We start from the raw sequence: 17,917 nt of genomic DNA, 5'->3' as shown, positions 1-17,917 counted from the left end.
TTTTTTAATAAATTTAAGAACAGCCCCCTCCAACCCCCGCTCTCCCCCCTCCCCCCTCCCCTCTCCCCTCCCCAGTGGCAGCAGTGAAAACAGAAGTGGGGCTAGGAGTCGTAATCTTCCTCCTCCTCGTCTTCTGGGGCTGGGGCAGGTGGCACAGGTGGAGGCGGAACTGGCATGGCTCCCGTTGGTGCAGAGACGGGCAGAGGTATGGCGGGAACCGGCGGGGAGGCGAAATGTAAATACGGAGCTGGAGCCCTGGAGAAAAGCAAGAGGGTGAACATGGGCTCCTGGGAGGGCAAGCCAAGCCAGCGTGAGGGTCAAATAAGAACCAGAGCAAGAACAATTCACACCTGGCTCCTGACTGCCCTGTTGCATCAGCTGCTTTTACACAGGCCCAGGCCTCTGGTTCACGTGTCCAACAGCTTTCTACCCTTGAGGGGCTGATCAAACGCTGGGCCTCCCTGTATGCAGCAGCAGAGATTCTGCCACTGAGCTACAGTTCACCCCTAGTGTGCCTCACTTATCCTGCGGCCGGTGGGAGGGAAAACAAGAGGCCTAAGAAGGGTGGGCTCTGAAACCAAATCCAAAAGGTGGACATTTCCCACTCATCACCCACACCCACTGCCGGGGTCTCGCACAGATAGCTCCACCGGGAATCCTGGCAAAGGTTCAGGTGGGAGGGCTCTGCCAGGGCACAGGGATCTCTGGGAGGCTGTGGTCTCCATTCTCCTCGACTATAATTTAGGGAATCAACTGTGAGGGGAGGGGGGCCTTTCACAGGTTGAAGAGACAAGGCTCCTGCCCTCACCTGAATACCCTGCCAGGGAAAACAGGTCAGAATGGCAATGAGGAACGCTAATTCTTACGTAGGAAGATGCGTGGTGGGTCGTGCCGACGGAGCAGTCTGGGGCAATTCCTCCTCCCCGTTACTCTCACTGTCCTCTGAGTCATCCTGCGGGAATCGGAAACAAAGGAAAAGATTGCCACTGCATGCTCCGGTCTCTCGAAGCCATGGTTTTCCTGTAGCTCAAGTGGCCAACCTCCAGCTGGAGACCCCAGCTGCTTTGCTCATCCTGATTTTTCCAGGCTGAGGCCAGCAGTGAAACCAGTGGGTTCATCGAGCTCAGTAGGGGGGGGGGGGAAGGGGCACAGGTAGTGCCCAGCAGCTAAGAAGCTGCCCTGCCCTGGCACAGAGCCAGCACACTGCAAGTGCCCTGCACAGACTGTAAAAACACACAACACACAGCCCAGTCCAAAAGATTAACAGCCTGTTTAAAGGACCATTTCTCCCTGTATGGTGGTTGTTGGAAAAGTGGGCGTATAAAGATTTAAATAATATGTAAATACACAAATCTTGGAGGAAAGCAACTACATGAGAGAGCAAGAAAGGAGGCTGTTTCGAGGAGAGCAGAAGAAGAAGAAGAAAAAGGTATGGCTGCAACTCAAGAGGACCCTCAGTCAAGTGGGGGTCCCTCCTGGACAACTATTGAGAGGTTCCCATTTAGATACCCAGGAGAGGTAACAAACAGAACATGCAAGCATCACAAGGATACATGGGGAGGTAGAAGATAGATGACACGCCTCCCCTCCGCCCAAATTATTATTTTTAAATTATAGAGCATTTCAAGGGTGGAAAAACAACAAGACCTGTTTCTGACAATGTTCTGGTCTTAGGGTCTCTAGCAGGCCACCAGCAGAAGGCGATTTTGGGGGCCCCAAGGTGATCTTCGGGCAAACAACAACAAAATAATAATCTGAAAAGGCCTTAGGCTTGTGTTAGATCTCTGGCACCCGCCACTGAGCATCACCCACGTCCTTTCTGCCGCAACACCTCCTCCAGAGAAGCAGAGGTGGGTGGCAGAACCAGGAGCCCACAGGCGATGCAGAGCCATATGGTCTGGATTCCTCGGACTGGGAGCAGCTGCTCGCTACAATCAACCCAGCCCACGGAGCGGCCTTAGGCCGAGTCAGACCACGGGCCCACCTAGGGCGATATTACCTATGACTATTACCAGCAGCTCACCACAGTGTCAGGAGGAGGTCTTCCATAGGGCCCTGCTGCTTGATCCTTTAAAATGGGACTTCCGGGGATTGAATTTGGGACCTTGTGTCTGCAAAAAGTGCTGCTCTACCCCTCTTTCCTAACCAAGCCTAATCCTCAGCTGCCACGAGCACCATTATAAGGGTTGTCTTTCCCCATATTTCCTGCCTCGAGCCTTCCAATCAGCACCTGAGACCTCGTCTTCTGCCCTTTTGGCCTCTGACGTGCAACTGGATGGACCAGGATACAGCCGTGGAATGCCCCAGGAAGTGAAAGTCAGCCCGGTTGAGTATTCAGCCTGTCCTAGCTCATACATTTTAATCCCACCTTCCGCTCGGGGAGCTCAAGGTAATGAATGTACTGAAGGATGCCTTTCTGCTTGGGAGAAATGTTTTAAACAAACAGGAACAAAGTCCTCTGCCTCCTCTCTCCATTTGTTCTAACACTAACTCTTTGAAATAGGTTAGGGCAGGGCTGGCCAAACTGTGGCTCTCCAGATGTCCATGGACTACAACTTCCATGAGCCCCTGCTCATGAAAGCCATGCTTTTCTGCTGTGGTTCAGCTTGCTGGCTGCTGTTACCCTGCTAAATTTAAGAGGACTTCTGTTCCTTGGTGTTTTAGAACTGCTGATTCAAATAAACGTGGCGTTCTTTCCCAGTGAAAAAGGGGGAGTGTATCTGTGCCACATAATATATTTCTGGTAAGGGCTTGGAGGGCAAGCGTGTCTCGTGGCTTAAGTGCCACTCAGCGCTTAACACCCACTCAGGGTGGTTGTCCCACCCTTGAGTGCCGCCTCCTCCAACCGGTTTGCCTGTCCAGCAACCAGCCAATCATCTTCCATCCCCTACTCAACCATCCCCTCCTCCTTCCACTTCCCTCTGAGGCTCGGAGGCTGCAGATCCCTGCTGCCCTTGCTGGTGAGTTCCATAACAGCTGCCTGCAGCCTTTCCAGGTCCTGGGGGGAGTGGGAGGCCATCCGCAATGTTCTTCCACCCCCACCCCCATCTAGTGCCTGTTGTATTCCTGAATGCAACAGGATTGGCCCCTAGCTTTATATAAATAACCAGGTGGGGAACAGCAGGAGCCTAGAGCAATAGACAGCTTGTGCAAGCAAGCCAAGCTATTGAGGATACCAAGTGAATGTAACCAACAAGCCAGGGCTGCCAACAACCCCCCCAGTCTCATGAAAAAGGTTTCCTGACTGCAGCAAGTTGTTCATCTTCAAATTACAGAAGGCACATCCTGGCCCTGCAGTGTACCCACCTCTTGCTCCGAGTCCGTGCCAGACTGCTTTGCATCCCTTCCTTTGCCTGTCGTGCCGCCGTTCTTCCTCCCACTGCCAGGTTTCCGACCCCTGTCCCAAAGAGGAGAAAGGGGATGCAGATGCGAGAGAGACACGATTCTCCATCCCCAAATAAGGTATGGCTGCCCTTTCCATCGGACACACAAAACAGCATCCTGCCCCACACACACAGGTACAAGAGTTCCAACTGTGATGTCTGCTGCCGTCCCCTATTTTTATTGCTGCTTTCCCCCCACAAGCTTAGAGCAGTATAAGTGGTACTCTCCCATTTTATCCTCACAACAACCCTCTTAGGTAGGTTAGACAGTCAGAGAGAGAGAGACTGGCTCAAAAGTTACTCAGTGTGGATCTAGCAAGTAGATTTTTATCCCATCTTTCCTCCAAGGCATACAGTGTGTGTCATTCTTTTGTACCACTTTAACCTCACAGGTACCCTGGGAGGTAGGTAGGGCAGAGAGAGAATGGACAGCCCAAGGTTACAAAGTGAGCTCTGAGGCAGAGCAGAGGTTTGAACCTGGTTCTCCCGCACTTGGCATGAGTGCCAGCAGGCCTCATTGGGAGGGGCTGTGTATCCCCGTATGGTGGCTGTTAGATACATTACAAACGGCAAAGGTTTGGAACCTATAGCTGTCCTGCTCCTGGAAACCACGTCTGCTACACTCGAACAGAGAGGCAGCTGCTGACAGTTCCCACTGCAGTGTCCCACTTCAACCTACCTGCTATTCTGGGGGAGGGGTTTACACTGATCCAAGGGGCACAGGAACTGAGCTGGTGACACAATTCTAGTCCGTATGACCTTGGAGAATTGGGTTGAAAAGGTCATGGCAAAATGAGGACAATGATCAATCAGCCCAAAATGACCCCAGCCCCCCAAAAAACCCAACGACACAAAATGTGGAAGCAAAAAACAGGAACGTCTAAAAATGACCTATAAGTGTGAGGCATGAGTCCCAACCTGACCTTATGGGGAGTATTTTTTAAGAGAATTCAAAAGTCAGCTGTATCTTAACCTAGCTTGCTGGAATAAGGCTCAGAGAATCTAGGGTCTGTTACAGAGTGAGTGGGAAGACTTCCTGTAATAGTACACATGAAACAAAATAACACCATATCAATACTGAGGAATTTTCTTCATTCGCATTTTTCTTACCTGGGCCTCAGGCTGTTTTTTGCTCTGTTCCACGTGTGTTTTGCTCCCTCCAGTGGTCGATACAACCTTAAACCATTTCATGCCTGGCATCGAAACCTGCCTTTTAAATCTGCCGAGAGATACGCTGGGCATAAAGCCACGCAAAACTGAACTGGCCACTAGGAGGAGGAAAACCCAAGCAGAACTGAACACCCTCCCGCCACAAAGCAACAGCAACACACCTGAGGGCAACGAGAACTGGATATAGGTACTCTTAGGTGGAATGGGCCAATCCAAACGTGAGGCAACAGTTCAAGCTCCTGAGGAGAAAAAAGCGCCTTCCAGCTTCCGTCAGGCCTCCCTACCTCCTGGAGACTCTCTCCCCCTCCACATGGTTATCCTCTGCATCTCCTTGCATATCTGGCACGGAAGCAACCAGGTCCTTCAGAAAGTCAAACTGCTGCTCCAGCTCTATGCACTGCTTCCTGCAAAAGCAGACCACAGCCGGAGATGGTGAGGAAGCTTGCACTTCGGTCAAAAGCAAAAGAAATGGTACTAGCCCTCACAGATTCAGAAAAAGAGTCATGAATGAACATTTGAAGGTGCTGTAGGCCGGGGGTAGTCAACCTGCGGTCCTCCAAATGTCCACGGACTACAATTCCCATGAGCCCCTGCCAGCAAAGGCTCATGGGGATTGTAGTCCGTGGACATTTGGAGGACCACAGGTTGACTACCCCTGCTGTAGGCCCAAGACTATCAGCATGACAAAGCCCAGGCCTGTGGCCAGCAGTTGCTCTCATACAGGCCTTTCCTGATCCCGCAACCAATCAGTGCAGAACTGGAGAAGTCAGGGACTGAACCCTCCTTGCTAAAAGCCCATACTTTGCAACTGCAGTTTGACAGCCCCCCCCCCCTTGATTTCAACATGTTCTGAGCTCAGGTCCTGTTCAAAAACAGAGAGGATGAGAGTCAGGGAGGATAAAATGTTGAGCCTCACGGCACCTTCTGGGTCTTTGGCGGACACCAGGTTTCCCTGTTTTCAGCTGCTAAATGATTTTTTAGAAACACCAGCCTGCCTGCCTGCCTGCCTGCCGTTCGGGTGTGCCGGTGCTCCTAATACATTCTTAAGCAGTTTGAGTGCTGAAGGCAAAGTTCCCATTGGCCACGTGGCCCCACACCCCACATCCCAGGAGGCCATAGGGCAACCAGCCTCTGGATTCGAACTTGCCGTTTGGGCAGCGTTCTTCAGGATAACGTTCCAACTCAGTCCATGGAGATGTGCCTTCCTGGGCTTTGGCCTACTGTTGCCTCAGCAGAGGTCAGGGATGAGGCGCATACTCACAAGTGCGAGGTTGTCATAGTCTTGGCATTTCTGGACTGCGTCACATGGCATGCTTTCTTCAGCAAAGATTCTAGAAAGAGCTCCAGTGCCCGAGCTTGGGGAAGTCCAGAGTTAAGGGAGACCTTTGAAACAACAGTGATGACATCACCAGCTAGCCTGGTCTCATCAGGGTTGGTTTAGACCAGGGGTAGTCAACCTGTGGTCCTCCAGATGCTCATGGACTACAATTCCCATGAGCCCCTGCCAGCAAACGCTGGCAGGGGCTTATGGGAATTGTAGTCCATGAACATCTGGAGGACCACAGGTTGACTATCCCTGGTTTAGACTACTCTTTGGGCAGGAGACCCCCCAGGGAAGTCCAGGGTGGCTATGCAGAGGTGGGCAATGGTCAACCACTTCCTTTTGTCTCTTTCCTTGAAAACCTAAGGGGCTGACTTCTGAACACTGGGTTCGTGTTGCTCTTTACACAAGCAGTGACTGTTTGTTATTGACGCTAGTACCGTCATTGTTTAGTGCTTATTTTAAACATGGCCTTCACACATTGCAAGGCATTTCGAGCAATCTGCAGCTGCCGTGGGATAAACAGAACTCAGATAAAGGAGTTAAGAAAAAGAAACCCCACCCAGCATGAATCATGTGCCAGCTCTTCCCCCCCCCCCCCCCGGCTGCTGATCCACTAGTTTGCTGAAGCCAAAAGAAAAAGGTGGCTCAGGTCAGCTGAGCAGCTGTCCAAGAGAAAAGGGACTCATTCTGTGGAGCCAGATGTTGCTCCGGGGCCACCAGCTGGCTACTTGCAAAGGGATTTAAATTATATAATAACAACCATGTAAAGGGAAGCACAGATAAAAATGGATCATTTAAAAGACACGGATTCTAAGGTCTCTTCCACTCGTGGGGCCACACCCCTTTGTGGGTTGAAGGAGAGCATCCCTATTAGCAGAATAGGACTAGGGATTTTACAAAAGCAGCAAAAAAAAAAAAAAAAGTGATGCTTAAGAGCCCCTTAAAAATTGGCAGAGCAGGGCCTAGATGTCACAGTGGCAGAAAGTACCACCAATTCACAGACTATTTACAATAACCTCTCGGGGGGTTTTCAAGGCAAGATGTGGTCAGGAGTGGTTTGCCACGGCCTGCCTCCGTGTAACAACCCTGGTATTCTGTGCAGGCAGGTCTCCCATTCAAATACTTAACCAGGGCTGACCCTGCTTAGCTTCTGAGAACTGATGAGACTGGGACAGCCTGAGCTATTCAGGTCAGGCTAAACGTCTAACAACAACAATAATGCCTTCTTACAAAATGGAAGTTGAACACTATCATCTACTAAGTGAAACCCTGCTTAGAACGGACTCAGTAGAAAAGGTCACAGTTTATCAGTGGTCATTTTCTGAAGTGGAAGGACACTTGTGCTGATAAGGTTTTCACCAATTTCTCCTTCTCACTGCAAACTCTCATACTGCATTCAGGGCATCCTGAAATGGGGGGGGGGTCCCCTGAACTGGACAGCATTTTGGGGGTATAGAAGGCTGTAGCAGGAAAATTTCATTCTGTACATTTTGGTCTGCTTGTGGTTGACTGCATATAACTCCAAGGACTGGTTAATGTGCAAATTATGAAGACAGATATGCTGTCAGCCCCAAAACACTCAAAACAAAAATAAAACTTCTTTGACTTCTTAATCATCAGAAGAACATACATGAGAAAGATAACATAAAGGGAAAGGGCGAGAAAAGATATTATCCATGAATAATCTTGATTTAGTTATCTTCCTTTACATGGTGTTAACCAACTTTTGGGAGAAGCCAGTTCCTACTTCCAAAAATGTGATGGAAAGCAGTTGTAATTTAAAATATTATGTTGTCATTCTTCAGATATCTTATTTACTTATTAATTCTGATTCCAATCTGGTAGTGATGTCTGAATTGCTTTACTATTAGTATCAGGTAGTCTGTAGGAGAGATGTTTGACTGCTATATCGACTGGCTTGCATGCACACTTAGGCAGCAAATAAACGAAACAGAAATGCGGACATGTGTCTTAAACCAGTGGTCCCCAACCTTTTTTAGGCTGGGGACCGGTAGGGCAACTGCATCGCCCGCGCATGCGTGCCCACGCGGCCCGGCCGCACATACGCAATGCACGGGCACGGCCCTAATTCCCTCTCCCCCCCTCCCACAGTAAGAAGCTTCCCGGGCCGCAAGCTTGTGGCCTGGGAAGTTTTTTACTGCAGGCGGGGGGGGGGGGCGGGGAGAGGGAACCGCAGCCCGGCACCGGGCCGCAGCCCGCAGGTTGGGGACCACTGTCTTAAACCATTCACTTCAATAGCTTTATAGCTATAAACCGTCGGTCACAATGTGGTGGGAAGGATTCTTACCAGGGTCCAGCAGACAGGCCACGTTCAACCTGTGCTCTCTCGGCTGCATTGGCTCCAGATTGGTGGCTGGATTAGATTCAAGGTATTGGTACTCATCTTTAAAGCCCTAAACAGTCTCGGGCCATTGTATTTCGCACAGAGGGCATTGCATTAAAGCGAGAAAAATCTGCTAAGGGTCTCCAGTCCTACAGAGATCAAACTGGCCTCAACCAGAGCCTGGTGAAATGCTCTGCCAGGAGACATCAAAGCCCTGAGGGATCTTCCACAGTTCTACAGGGCTTGCAAGACAGAGCTTCTCCATCGGGCCAATAAGTGAGGCCAGAAGTAACGTCTAATTCCGTTGGTCTCTCTGCCCAACTTCGGTCAAGCTGAGATGTGGCACTTTAGTTTGGATGATCCCCTCCCTCCCAACCAAATAGAGACAACGCTACAGTCATTTTTAAGGTTTATTGGTAATTTATAATTTTCAGGTATAAGATTCTAACGTAAATGTTATAATTTTATCGTATTAATTGGAACCAATTTTAATTTTTACATGTGTCTGGACTATAAAATGTAATCCGCCCTGAGTTACCGAAGATAAGACGGACTATAAATCCCATAAGCAATTAACTTAAAACGCCTCTTTCTTGGTGGTTTTTAGTCATTCATGTCCTGGAACCTGTAAGACACTGGGAGAAGCCCAAAGTTGCTCTACTCAGAAGTAATGCCTGCTTTAGTCATTGGGGCCGACTCCCAGGAAAGCAGTTTTACAACTGCAGCAGCTGCATACTATTCACTGAATTTTGCCAGTATTCACCGATTTGACTGCCAATGGCAGCTCAAAAGCTGAGCAAACTGAGATGGTCAGATGGTTCTAGCCACAGGCTAGTCTTTGCAAAGCACAGCAGAGGACCCCAACATAAAGCACTTTGCTAAGCTTTGATTCTGAGAAAGTGTGCATGCATACAAAAGCTGACACCTTGAATAAAACTTTGCTGGATTCCAACTTTGTTTTGAAGAAGAAGAGCTGGTATTTTGTATGCCACTTTTTATTACCCATAGGAGTGTCAAAGTGGTTTACAATTGCCTTCCCTTCCTCTTCCCACAATGGACACCCTGTGAGGGAGGTGAGGCTGAGAGAGCTCTGAAAATGCTCTGTGACCAGCCCAAGGTCACCCAGTTGGCTGCCTGTAGAGCAGGGGTAGTCAAACTGCGGCCCTCCAGATGTCCATGGACTATAATTCCCAGGAGCCCCCTGCCAGCATTCGCTGGCAGGGGGCTCCTGGGAATTGTAGTCCATGGACATCTGGAGGGCCGCAGTTTGACTACCCCTGCTGTAGAGGAATGGGGAATCAAACCCAACTCTCCAGATCAGAAGCCGCTGTTCTTAATCATTACACCAAGCTAGTTCTGCCAGGCATAGTTAGGTTCAAAGGCAGTCATCTGACCCCAAAATACATAGAGATTATAATAAAGGATTGAACTTACTTTGCGACAACTATAGGCTTATAATGAACTGGCCACCTGTAAGGTGCCGAGAACCTCCTCCAGGCAACCCTGTCACATCCCTGGTTAAATTTCCTCATGCTCCCCCAAGGGAGTAACACAGCTACCAACCTGGAATTATCCCCAAGGGAAGGTGGTTTGTGGAAGGGACAGCAAAAGGATACAGATAATTACAGGAACCGCGGCGGCCACTTTCCCGATCTCCTCGTCTGTTTGCATGATCTTCTTGATTCGAGCCTTTACAAAAAAAGGTGAGAAAGGATTTGTGTGAGTTCAGCTTTCAAGCATCCCTAGCAACCTGGTTCTCCCTGCAGCCCCGTTGCAGCAGAATCGTGGCCACCCCAACCTGCTCTCTTCCTGTCTGATGAGCATTGTGACTTGAGAGGACAGATTATTACACAAAGGAAAGTTGCAAAGAGGTGGCCCTGGTCCATGCCCCACAGGGGTGAGGAGGGCGAAAAGTGGGACAGGAAGAGGACTTGGGGGTGGCTGATGGTAAAGAGGGTGGGCCACCAAAGCCCCCTTCCTGTTGATCTGTAGACTCTTCTTCGGGAGCAGTCCCAGAGCTCAGTGTGAGCTCAAGTTCTCGCGTGTTTTGAAAGCCCAACTGTTCTCCCACGCAGAGTAAAAAACTAAACTTCCTCTGAGCGCATGCCAAGGGCATTGCTCTCAACATAGTTTGGTGTAAGTGCCGGGAATTGAAGGGTGTGGCTTCCTGGAAGCATTGGTGCACAGCCTTCACCCAAACACCAGGTGCATACCTGGGCAATGGCAAGGAGCTGGCAGCCAAATCCTCTCCGGCCCCACCCAAGGAAAAGGGCACACCCTACTCAGAAAGCCTGTTTGGCTACCAATCACACCCTAGATTTCCCCCACCCTGACTGGCCAAGGACATTCTTCAGATCCTGCTGTCTACAAGAGCAGTATGAAAGCAAGCGTGGCCCGAGGGTGGGCCACAAGTTTCAGGGAGCTGCCCTTAAGCTGCTGGGCAAAGGCCAGCCTTTTTGGGTGCCTGAAAGAGAAAAGCCTAGGCATGGAACCAGCTCGTGAGTGAGCCCTGGGCCTTCTGCCGCAAGTCATATTCTGAATTCCTGCTGTGCTCTCCCTGATGGAAAGGAAGGGGAAGCTGTACCTTTCAGGGTGGGTCACAGCTTGGTAGTAGGAAGGCTGCTTTCGGTACAGGAGATCCCAGGTTCCATTTCTAGCATCTCCATTAAAGATCTCTGGGGAAGCTGGGCTAGGAAAGACCCAACAGCTTCAGAGATCTACTGCCAATCACAGCGAACAATCCTGGTTTAGCTGGACCAACCAGCTAATTTAGCTCAGTGTTAAGGCCACATCCTGCATTCTCGGAAGCTCTCTTGCTTAAGCACGGCTGAAGTGGATGGAAGCTGCACAGGATGAAAAGTCAAACCCAGACCCACAGCTCTGCTATCGCATTCAACGTCCACATGAGTAGAAATGGAGCTACGTTTATTTTTAAACACCCATTTCCCCAGAATGAATTGTCTGTTCACAGTTCATTCATTTGTTCACAAAACTGAGACTGTGTACGGTCGGGACGGTCAATACTATCCAGGAAACCACAAAGTCAACAACAGCAGAGACTCAGGTCAACTGGATACCACAATGGACAAAAGCAACAAATGATGTTCTTGGGAAAACAGAAGCCTTGGCTGGCAAACTAAACTAGCACCTGCAAGAAGGCAGCCAAAGAAGTAACCTGCAGGGGAACTTGGAGATTACTTATGAAAATGAACTGTAAAAAGCAGAGAAGCCAGGTGTGGAGAAGCTGCAGGAGTCCCTTGCTTCAGTTCCCTGCAGACAAAAAAGATCTGCACTTTCCCAGAAACAAGTTAGAGCTGCGTCAAACAGAGGCTGCACTGAGAAAAGTCTTGCAGTGAACTGGCTAACAATCTGGCTGTCAAGTGGAGATGAGACATGCCCAGAAGGACAACACGGAGAAATGAACAAAACTTGAGTCCAGCAGCACCCACTGCCTCAGACCCGGTCTCACACCTTGAATAAAACTTGGTTGGTCTTACAGGTGCCACTGGACTCCAGTTTGGTGCTGCAGCTTCAGACCCACCTGGATCTAAACTGATAAATGTCTTCAATGATCCTTACAAGGGGATTGGTAAGCGGTGACATTTTAAGAAAAGGGGACCTTGGGGGATCTAAAAGTTCACACACTGATCAGTTTAACTTCTGGAGTGTGAGAATCACAGACGACTTGCTGAGGAAGAACTGTAGGCAGAGGATATCGGGCAGCAAAACCCTGAACTTTCACTTTCAAGAAGCATTTGCCAAGCACAAAACATGTGCCTCAAGCTTACGTAACCCCCATACGTTCAGTGAGCTCCACCAATCCCTGGTAAGTGTACAAAGCAGGGGTAGTCAAACTGCGGCCCTCCAGATGTCCATGGACTACAATTCCCAGGAGCCCCCTGCCAGCATTCGCTGGCAGGGGGCTCCTGGGAATTGTAGTCCATGGACATCTGGAGGGCCGCAGTTTGACTACCCCTGGTACAAAGAATCAGGGTCCTGGAAGTCAATGGTCAAATCAATAGCAGGCTACCTACTACAGACAGGACACAGCGTAAGAATACATTAACCATTTTTGTCATATATCAAAGCGAACAACAGGATTGACTAAGGATCTATATTGGTGCCAATAGTCAGTGGAAGCCATTTTCAGGCTGTCCACCATTCCCAACCCCTTCCTTGATAAATGGCCAGAGTTACCCTTGCTCTTAGCATATCCAGATTAGTTTACTCCAATGCACTTTGCCTGGGGTCCCAGCCCTGACTTGGGCGGCCTAGCCAGTCAAAAGTTTATTGCATGTGGCCACAAGGCCATTACAGTTTTCCGGTCCAAAAATGTACAAATGTGTGCATGAGAGCAAGCATGGTGTTGTGAATTAGAGTGGCAGCCTCTAATCTGGAGAAACAGGTTTGATTTCCCACCCCACTGCATGATGCTTGCTGGGTGACCGTGGGCCAGTCGTAGTTCTATCAGAACTCTTTTGGTCTTACCTACCTCACAAGGTGAATCTTGTGGGGAGAGGAAGGGAAAGCTCTTTGTAAGCCCTTTTGAGACTCCTCCAGGTGGTGAAAAGCAGAGTATAAAAAAGTATCTCCATACAACTAAAATACTGTTAAAACGAGGTAAAGGCTAAGAGCTACAAGAGGACGTTATAGATTGAGTTTAATTAATATTTTGTTTACCCTCGCCTAATTTGGTCCTGCCAACAAAAGTGCGTTTAGTCAAGGCTATGGTCTTCCCAGTTGCAATGTATGGCTGCGAAAGTTGGACCATAAGGAAGGCCGAGCGTCAAAGAATTGAGGCTTTTGAACTCTGGTGCTGTAGAAGACTCTTGCGAGTCCCTTGGACTGCAAGGCGAACAAGCCGGTCAGTCCTAGAGGAGATCAACCCTGACTGCTCTTTAGAAGGCCAGATCCTGAAGATGAAACTCAAATACTTTGGCCACCTCATGAGAAGGAAGGACTCCCTGGAGAAGAGCCTAATGCTGGGAGCGATTGAGGGCAAAAGAAGACGGGGACGACAGAGAATGAGGTGGCTGGATGGAGTCACTGAAGCAGTAGGTGCAAACTTAAATGGACTCCGGGGAATGGTAGAGGACAGGAAGGCCTGGAGGATCATTGTCCATGGGTTGGACACGATGGGTTGGACACGACTTTGCACATAACAACAACAACAATTTGGTCCTTCTCTTTTTTTGCAGCCAAACCAAAGCGTAATTAAAGACTCTGTAGCAGACAAAAGCCTAACCATTTCATCAATAACCGATAGACGTTATCTGGTAGCAGTTTGCATATTCTGATTTTAACACTGTTGCAGAACTATATGTTGTACAACGCTCTGAGCCTCGATGCAGAGAGGAGCAGTTAATAAATCAAATAAATAATATATATTTTAAAAAGAGCAAGAGGCTTTCCTTTCCAAAAAACATCTGGTTTCCGTTCTCAGCAAGTCCAGCTTACTAGGGCTTTGATAACAGCTGTAGGGAAAGACCTTTCTCTGCCCGAGGCCCTGGAGAGTCACTGCCAGCCTCGGAGACATTACTGACTGAGAGGAACCAACGGTCCGACAGTACAAAAGCAGCGCCGTACGCTTATGTACACCCAGCGTATCTCAAGACTGTGACAGAATGCTTGCTTGCATTCCCGAAGCCTCTTCAGGGACAGCCAATAGGAGGAGCAGATGGGATTGACGAGAGACAGGAATTTCTGAAAGTGAAAGTCTTTAGATGACAGTTACTGACAGTTGCAGAGAAAGTGGCCCTAGATCTGGAATTTCAGAGCAATCAGGAAAGCGCCAGTCATGCTCGCAAACTCTTGACCGTCACCTCCTGAAGAATACTCAGCTGGGCCAAGCTGCCAGAGGCGGCCCCAATGCTCCATTACTGGATTCTCCCCCCTGCCCATTCATTTCCAAGCACACTTCAAAAACCTTGATGGGCTACTGTAGGCGGGGATTTGAAGGCAACCGAAAGATCTGAAGAGAGAGGAGCACTTTCCCTGGGAGGGCAAGCCCACCAGGTTTTAGAGGAGCCTTTGAGGAACCCCAGCTCTGCATTCATTCCGCAGGCGCCCGCTCCTTGTGAGTCAGAAGCACCAGGAGAAGATGACCCTGTTTCCCCCAGGCCTTGGGGCACTTTCGTTGGCTCTTCCAAATATTTTAATGTTTCAATGTTTGAGGTTTTGCTGATGCAGCCGCGGCCACCCTTTTAACTTGGATCTGGTGCGTTTGATTCCGCTGTGTATGCAACAGCCTGCTAAGCACATAAATTGCTTCACAGGGAGAGCTAGAATAAAGCGATGATTTGGGGGGGGGGGTCAGAAATCTCACTTTAAATTTACATTGATGGGGTCCCAGAGGGCGGCAACTGACCGGGAAAGAGGTCTTGGGATCCTGTCCTGGTGGTCAGCTCTGAGAAAACACTTCCCCAGTCAAATTTCAAAGGACAGATTATCAAGAAAGAGCCTGAAAGGAGGACAGCCACTGCCACGCCATGTGAATCCAGGAAGCGGCTGCATCTGGAAGAGTGGGCAGGACAGTTCGAGCTACTCCTCCCGAAAAGGAAACGGCAGATGTACGAAGGATGCAGAAAGGGGGCAACCAAACGAGCTAGGAGCATCTCACCTAGGGAGAGAAGCTAGCTGGTCTGGCGCTTTCTTATCGCGAACAAAACGACACCGGAAGAGAGGCCGATAAAAATAACAGCAGTTAAAGCCTCCAGCCCCCAGCGTAGCAATGGATGGACAGGCTTCCAAACGACGCTGCCTCCAAACACAGAAAGAGAAGACGGACCCCCCCCCCCCGAGCTCTAGAGCAGGGGTAGTCAACGTGTGGTCCTCCAGATGTCCATGGACTACAATTCCCATGAGCCCCTGCCAGCGAATCCCCCCCCCACACCCGGTTGCATTTTAGATTCAATTCTATGGGGTCGTGGAGGTCTTTCCCGAAAAAAATGTAGGATGCCCACTGGAGCAGCATTGGGGCAGGAGAGCAGGGCGCGGATGCGGGTGGGGCTCCATCCACGGCGCTGCCAAAGGAGAGGGCTGGCGCTGGGGGGGGGGCGGACGGAGCCCTTGCCCATAGGTGTCGGGGGGGGGGCGGTGTCATTTATTCGGAAGGCAGCAGCTGGGGACGGGGGGGGGGAGGCCGGCCCCATTCGAAGCCCTTGCAGAGCCTGCGCTTAATGGGGGGGGGGGCGTGCTTTGGAAGAGTCCCCGGCGGGGGTGGGGCGGCGCTGGCTCGGAAGTGCCCGGGCGGCCTCCGGCGTTCCCTCCCCGCGGGCTCAATGGCGATGCTGCTGCGGCCGGGGCGCGGGGCAAGCGGCTCTCACCCACCGGAGGGAAGCGCGCGTTGTACTTCTTCTTCTTGCTCGGCATCTTCCGCTCGTCTTCCCCTGCGCGTCCTCCGGGCCTGCAGCGAGCCAAGCGCCGTCGCAAGCCGCCGCCGCGCCCGACCCGGCCAGGGAGCCCAAGCCCGGCCCAGCCACCGCCCGCCACGTCCCGCGCGGTCCTAGCGCCGCTCCCGACATGGCCTGGAAGCCATGAATGGAAGGCCCCGCCCCCGCCGCTCTCCGCCGGGCCCATTCAGAAAAAAACGAGCGCGGTGCGATCGAAAGGGACCCGAGTGCGGCGGCTGGGGTGGGGTTCCGCGGAGGGCGCTTCTGAGCCGGCGTCCAGAGCGGCTGGCCTGCGACGCTGACTGCCGCCTTTGCGCCTGCAAGATCCCCCAGGCGGCCTACATAAAACAACACTGTGAAATGCGGGATTGATGTATAGGTATTCTCCTGGGGTCTAGGGTTGCCTGCTCCAGGCTGAGTAGGGTTGCCAGCTCCTGTTTGGGAACTACCTGGAGATTTTGGGGTTGGAGCCGAAGAAAGATGGGGCTTGGGAGTGGAGGAACTTTAATGGTTACCATGGAGTTCATCTTCCCAAGTGGCTGTTTTTCCCAGGTGAGCTGATCACTGCAGCCTGGAGATCAGTTGGAAGAGCAGATCTCCAGCCACCACCTCGAGGTGGGTAACCATAATGCTGGGAAACTCTTGGAGATTTGGGAGTGGAACCTAGAGAGGACAGAGAGCTTAGAGGGGTTCATTGCCATAGAGTCCACACTCCAAAGCATCCGTGTTTTCCAGTGGAACTGATCTCTGTAGTATGAAGATCAGTTGTAATTCTAGGGGATCCCCAGATCTCACTTGGAGGCTGGTATCCCTACTTTGGGGATGCTTTCAACCCCTCTGATACACATCATCACTCTGCAGAGGTCACCAAATCAGCCTGGCTATTGATATGTCCTCAAAGCACATATTTTGCTTTCTTGGTTATAAACCCTAGTGTTAGAGCCAGTGTGCTGCAATGGATCTGAGTAATCCAGTTTTGAATTCCTGGACAGTCATGGAAGCTTGCTGGGTAACTTTAGGCCAGGCACACACTCTCAACCTAACCTACTTCACAGGGTTGTTGTGAGAATAACATGGAGGAAAGAGAATTATTTAAGCCACTGGGGAGAAAAGCAAGATACAAATGAAGTAAAGAAATCAACAGTCCAGTAAAATAGGCTAGTAGGCCTTCACTGCAGATAGAACTTGGACTGAGAAAGCAGTCTATAGTTTATGGTAGGAGATTTGAGCCAAGAACTTAAGTTCAACCAAAGTGGTCAAATGGGCCAGCAGCACAACTAATGCCTGACAATAATATTGTATACTTGCTGGAGGGAATGATAGTGGATTAAAGATTAAGAACCTGCTGGTCCTTGTATATCCTACAATTTTAACATATTATAAACTGTTAACAATGTGATATAGTTATTATGTGTTGCTGTACTGCTCTTTGTTCTGGGGCTTTCCAAAATCTAGGAGGGGAAAAGAAGTTTTAGGATACTGTGGAATGCATTTCGCAAGGAGCCGATTCCTTTTTTTCCCTAGTGTGCTAGCACTCACATTCATCATATGTTTTAATTCCTTTGACTCCTTTGCTTTTGTGAGCTCCAACAGCCCAAGCAAACCTTGAAAAGCCTGGATTGCACTCTTGGCAATAAAATCCTTGCAGCACATGCTTCTGTTAAGTCTCACAGGGACCTGCATCTTTAAAAACTCATGGCAGGCCAAAACCCCATCTGGTACAGCCTCTGCATCTGTTGGATTTCATCCTGCATCTGTTGGATTCAGAGGCTCAAGAGTTCTGCCTCACACCAGCCATCTCCTCAAAAAGGCCAATGTAGCAATGGAGGAGAGACCAGAGAGGCACACCATCTTTGGCGATAGCTCTAAAATAGGCATTCTAGAGGGGCAAAAAAATAGTTTGGTGATGGTGGAAAGTGTCAAGTCACAGCGGACTGATGGCAAGAGATGTTCTAAAGCGGTTTGCCAATCCCTGCCTCCACATCATGACCCTGGTATTCCATGGAGATGTCCCATCCAAATATTAGGTTGGACCAATCCTGCCTAGCAGTCATGATCAAATAAGATCAGGGCAAGAAAGAAAGTGTAGTGGAACCTTAAAAGACTAACAAAATGAATGTGTATCAACCATGCCCTTGTGCAGGGCCTGACTAATAAACCTCACAACATTCAGAAACCAGTGGGGGACCATTTAATCTTCCAGGACACATTATTGCAGATTGGTCACTATCCTTCCACAAAAACTCTTCAAGGGAAAATCCCAAATGAAAATGTTGAATTAGAATTCATTAAAAGATTTAATATG

General features: G+C 50.0%; 1 protein-coding gene across 2 annotated transcripts; it reads right to left on the bottom strand.

Annotated features, from left to right (window-relative positions):
* Positions 1–53: 53 nt before the first annotated feature.
* On the bottom strand, positions 54–15,730 carry DRAP1 (DR1 associated protein 1). Of its 2 annotated transcripts, XM_077329538.1 has the most exons (7): positions 15,551–15,730; positions 9,838–9,910; positions 5,815–5,908; positions 4,838–4,957; positions 3,307–3,397; positions 867–952; positions 54–255 (listed from the first exon to the last, which is right to left on the bottom strand). In XM_077329538.1, exons 1-7 carry the CDS (start codon positions 15,590–15,592, stop codon positions 102–104), a joined length of 660 nt encoding a protein of 219 aa, XP_077185653.1. In that variant the 5' UTR covers positions 15,593–15,730; the 3' UTR covers positions 54–101. The 2 variants fall into 2 exon arrangements, with proteins under 2 accessions (XP_077185653.1, XP_077185661.1); XM_077329546.1 differs by lacking the exon at positions 4,838–4,957.
* Positions 15,731–17,917: the final 2,187 nt, after the last annotated feature.

The sequence above is a fragment of the Paroedura picta genome, chromosome 1 (assembly GCF_049243985.1).
Source record: "Paroedura picta isolate Pp20150507F chromosome 1, Ppicta_v3.0, whole genome shotgun sequence".
NCBI lineage: Eukaryota > Metazoa > Chordata > Lepidosauria > Squamata > Gekkonidae > Paroedura > Paroedura picta.
Note: the sequence above shows the minus strand (reverse complement) of the source record. Positions and strands in the feature narration are given on the sequence as shown.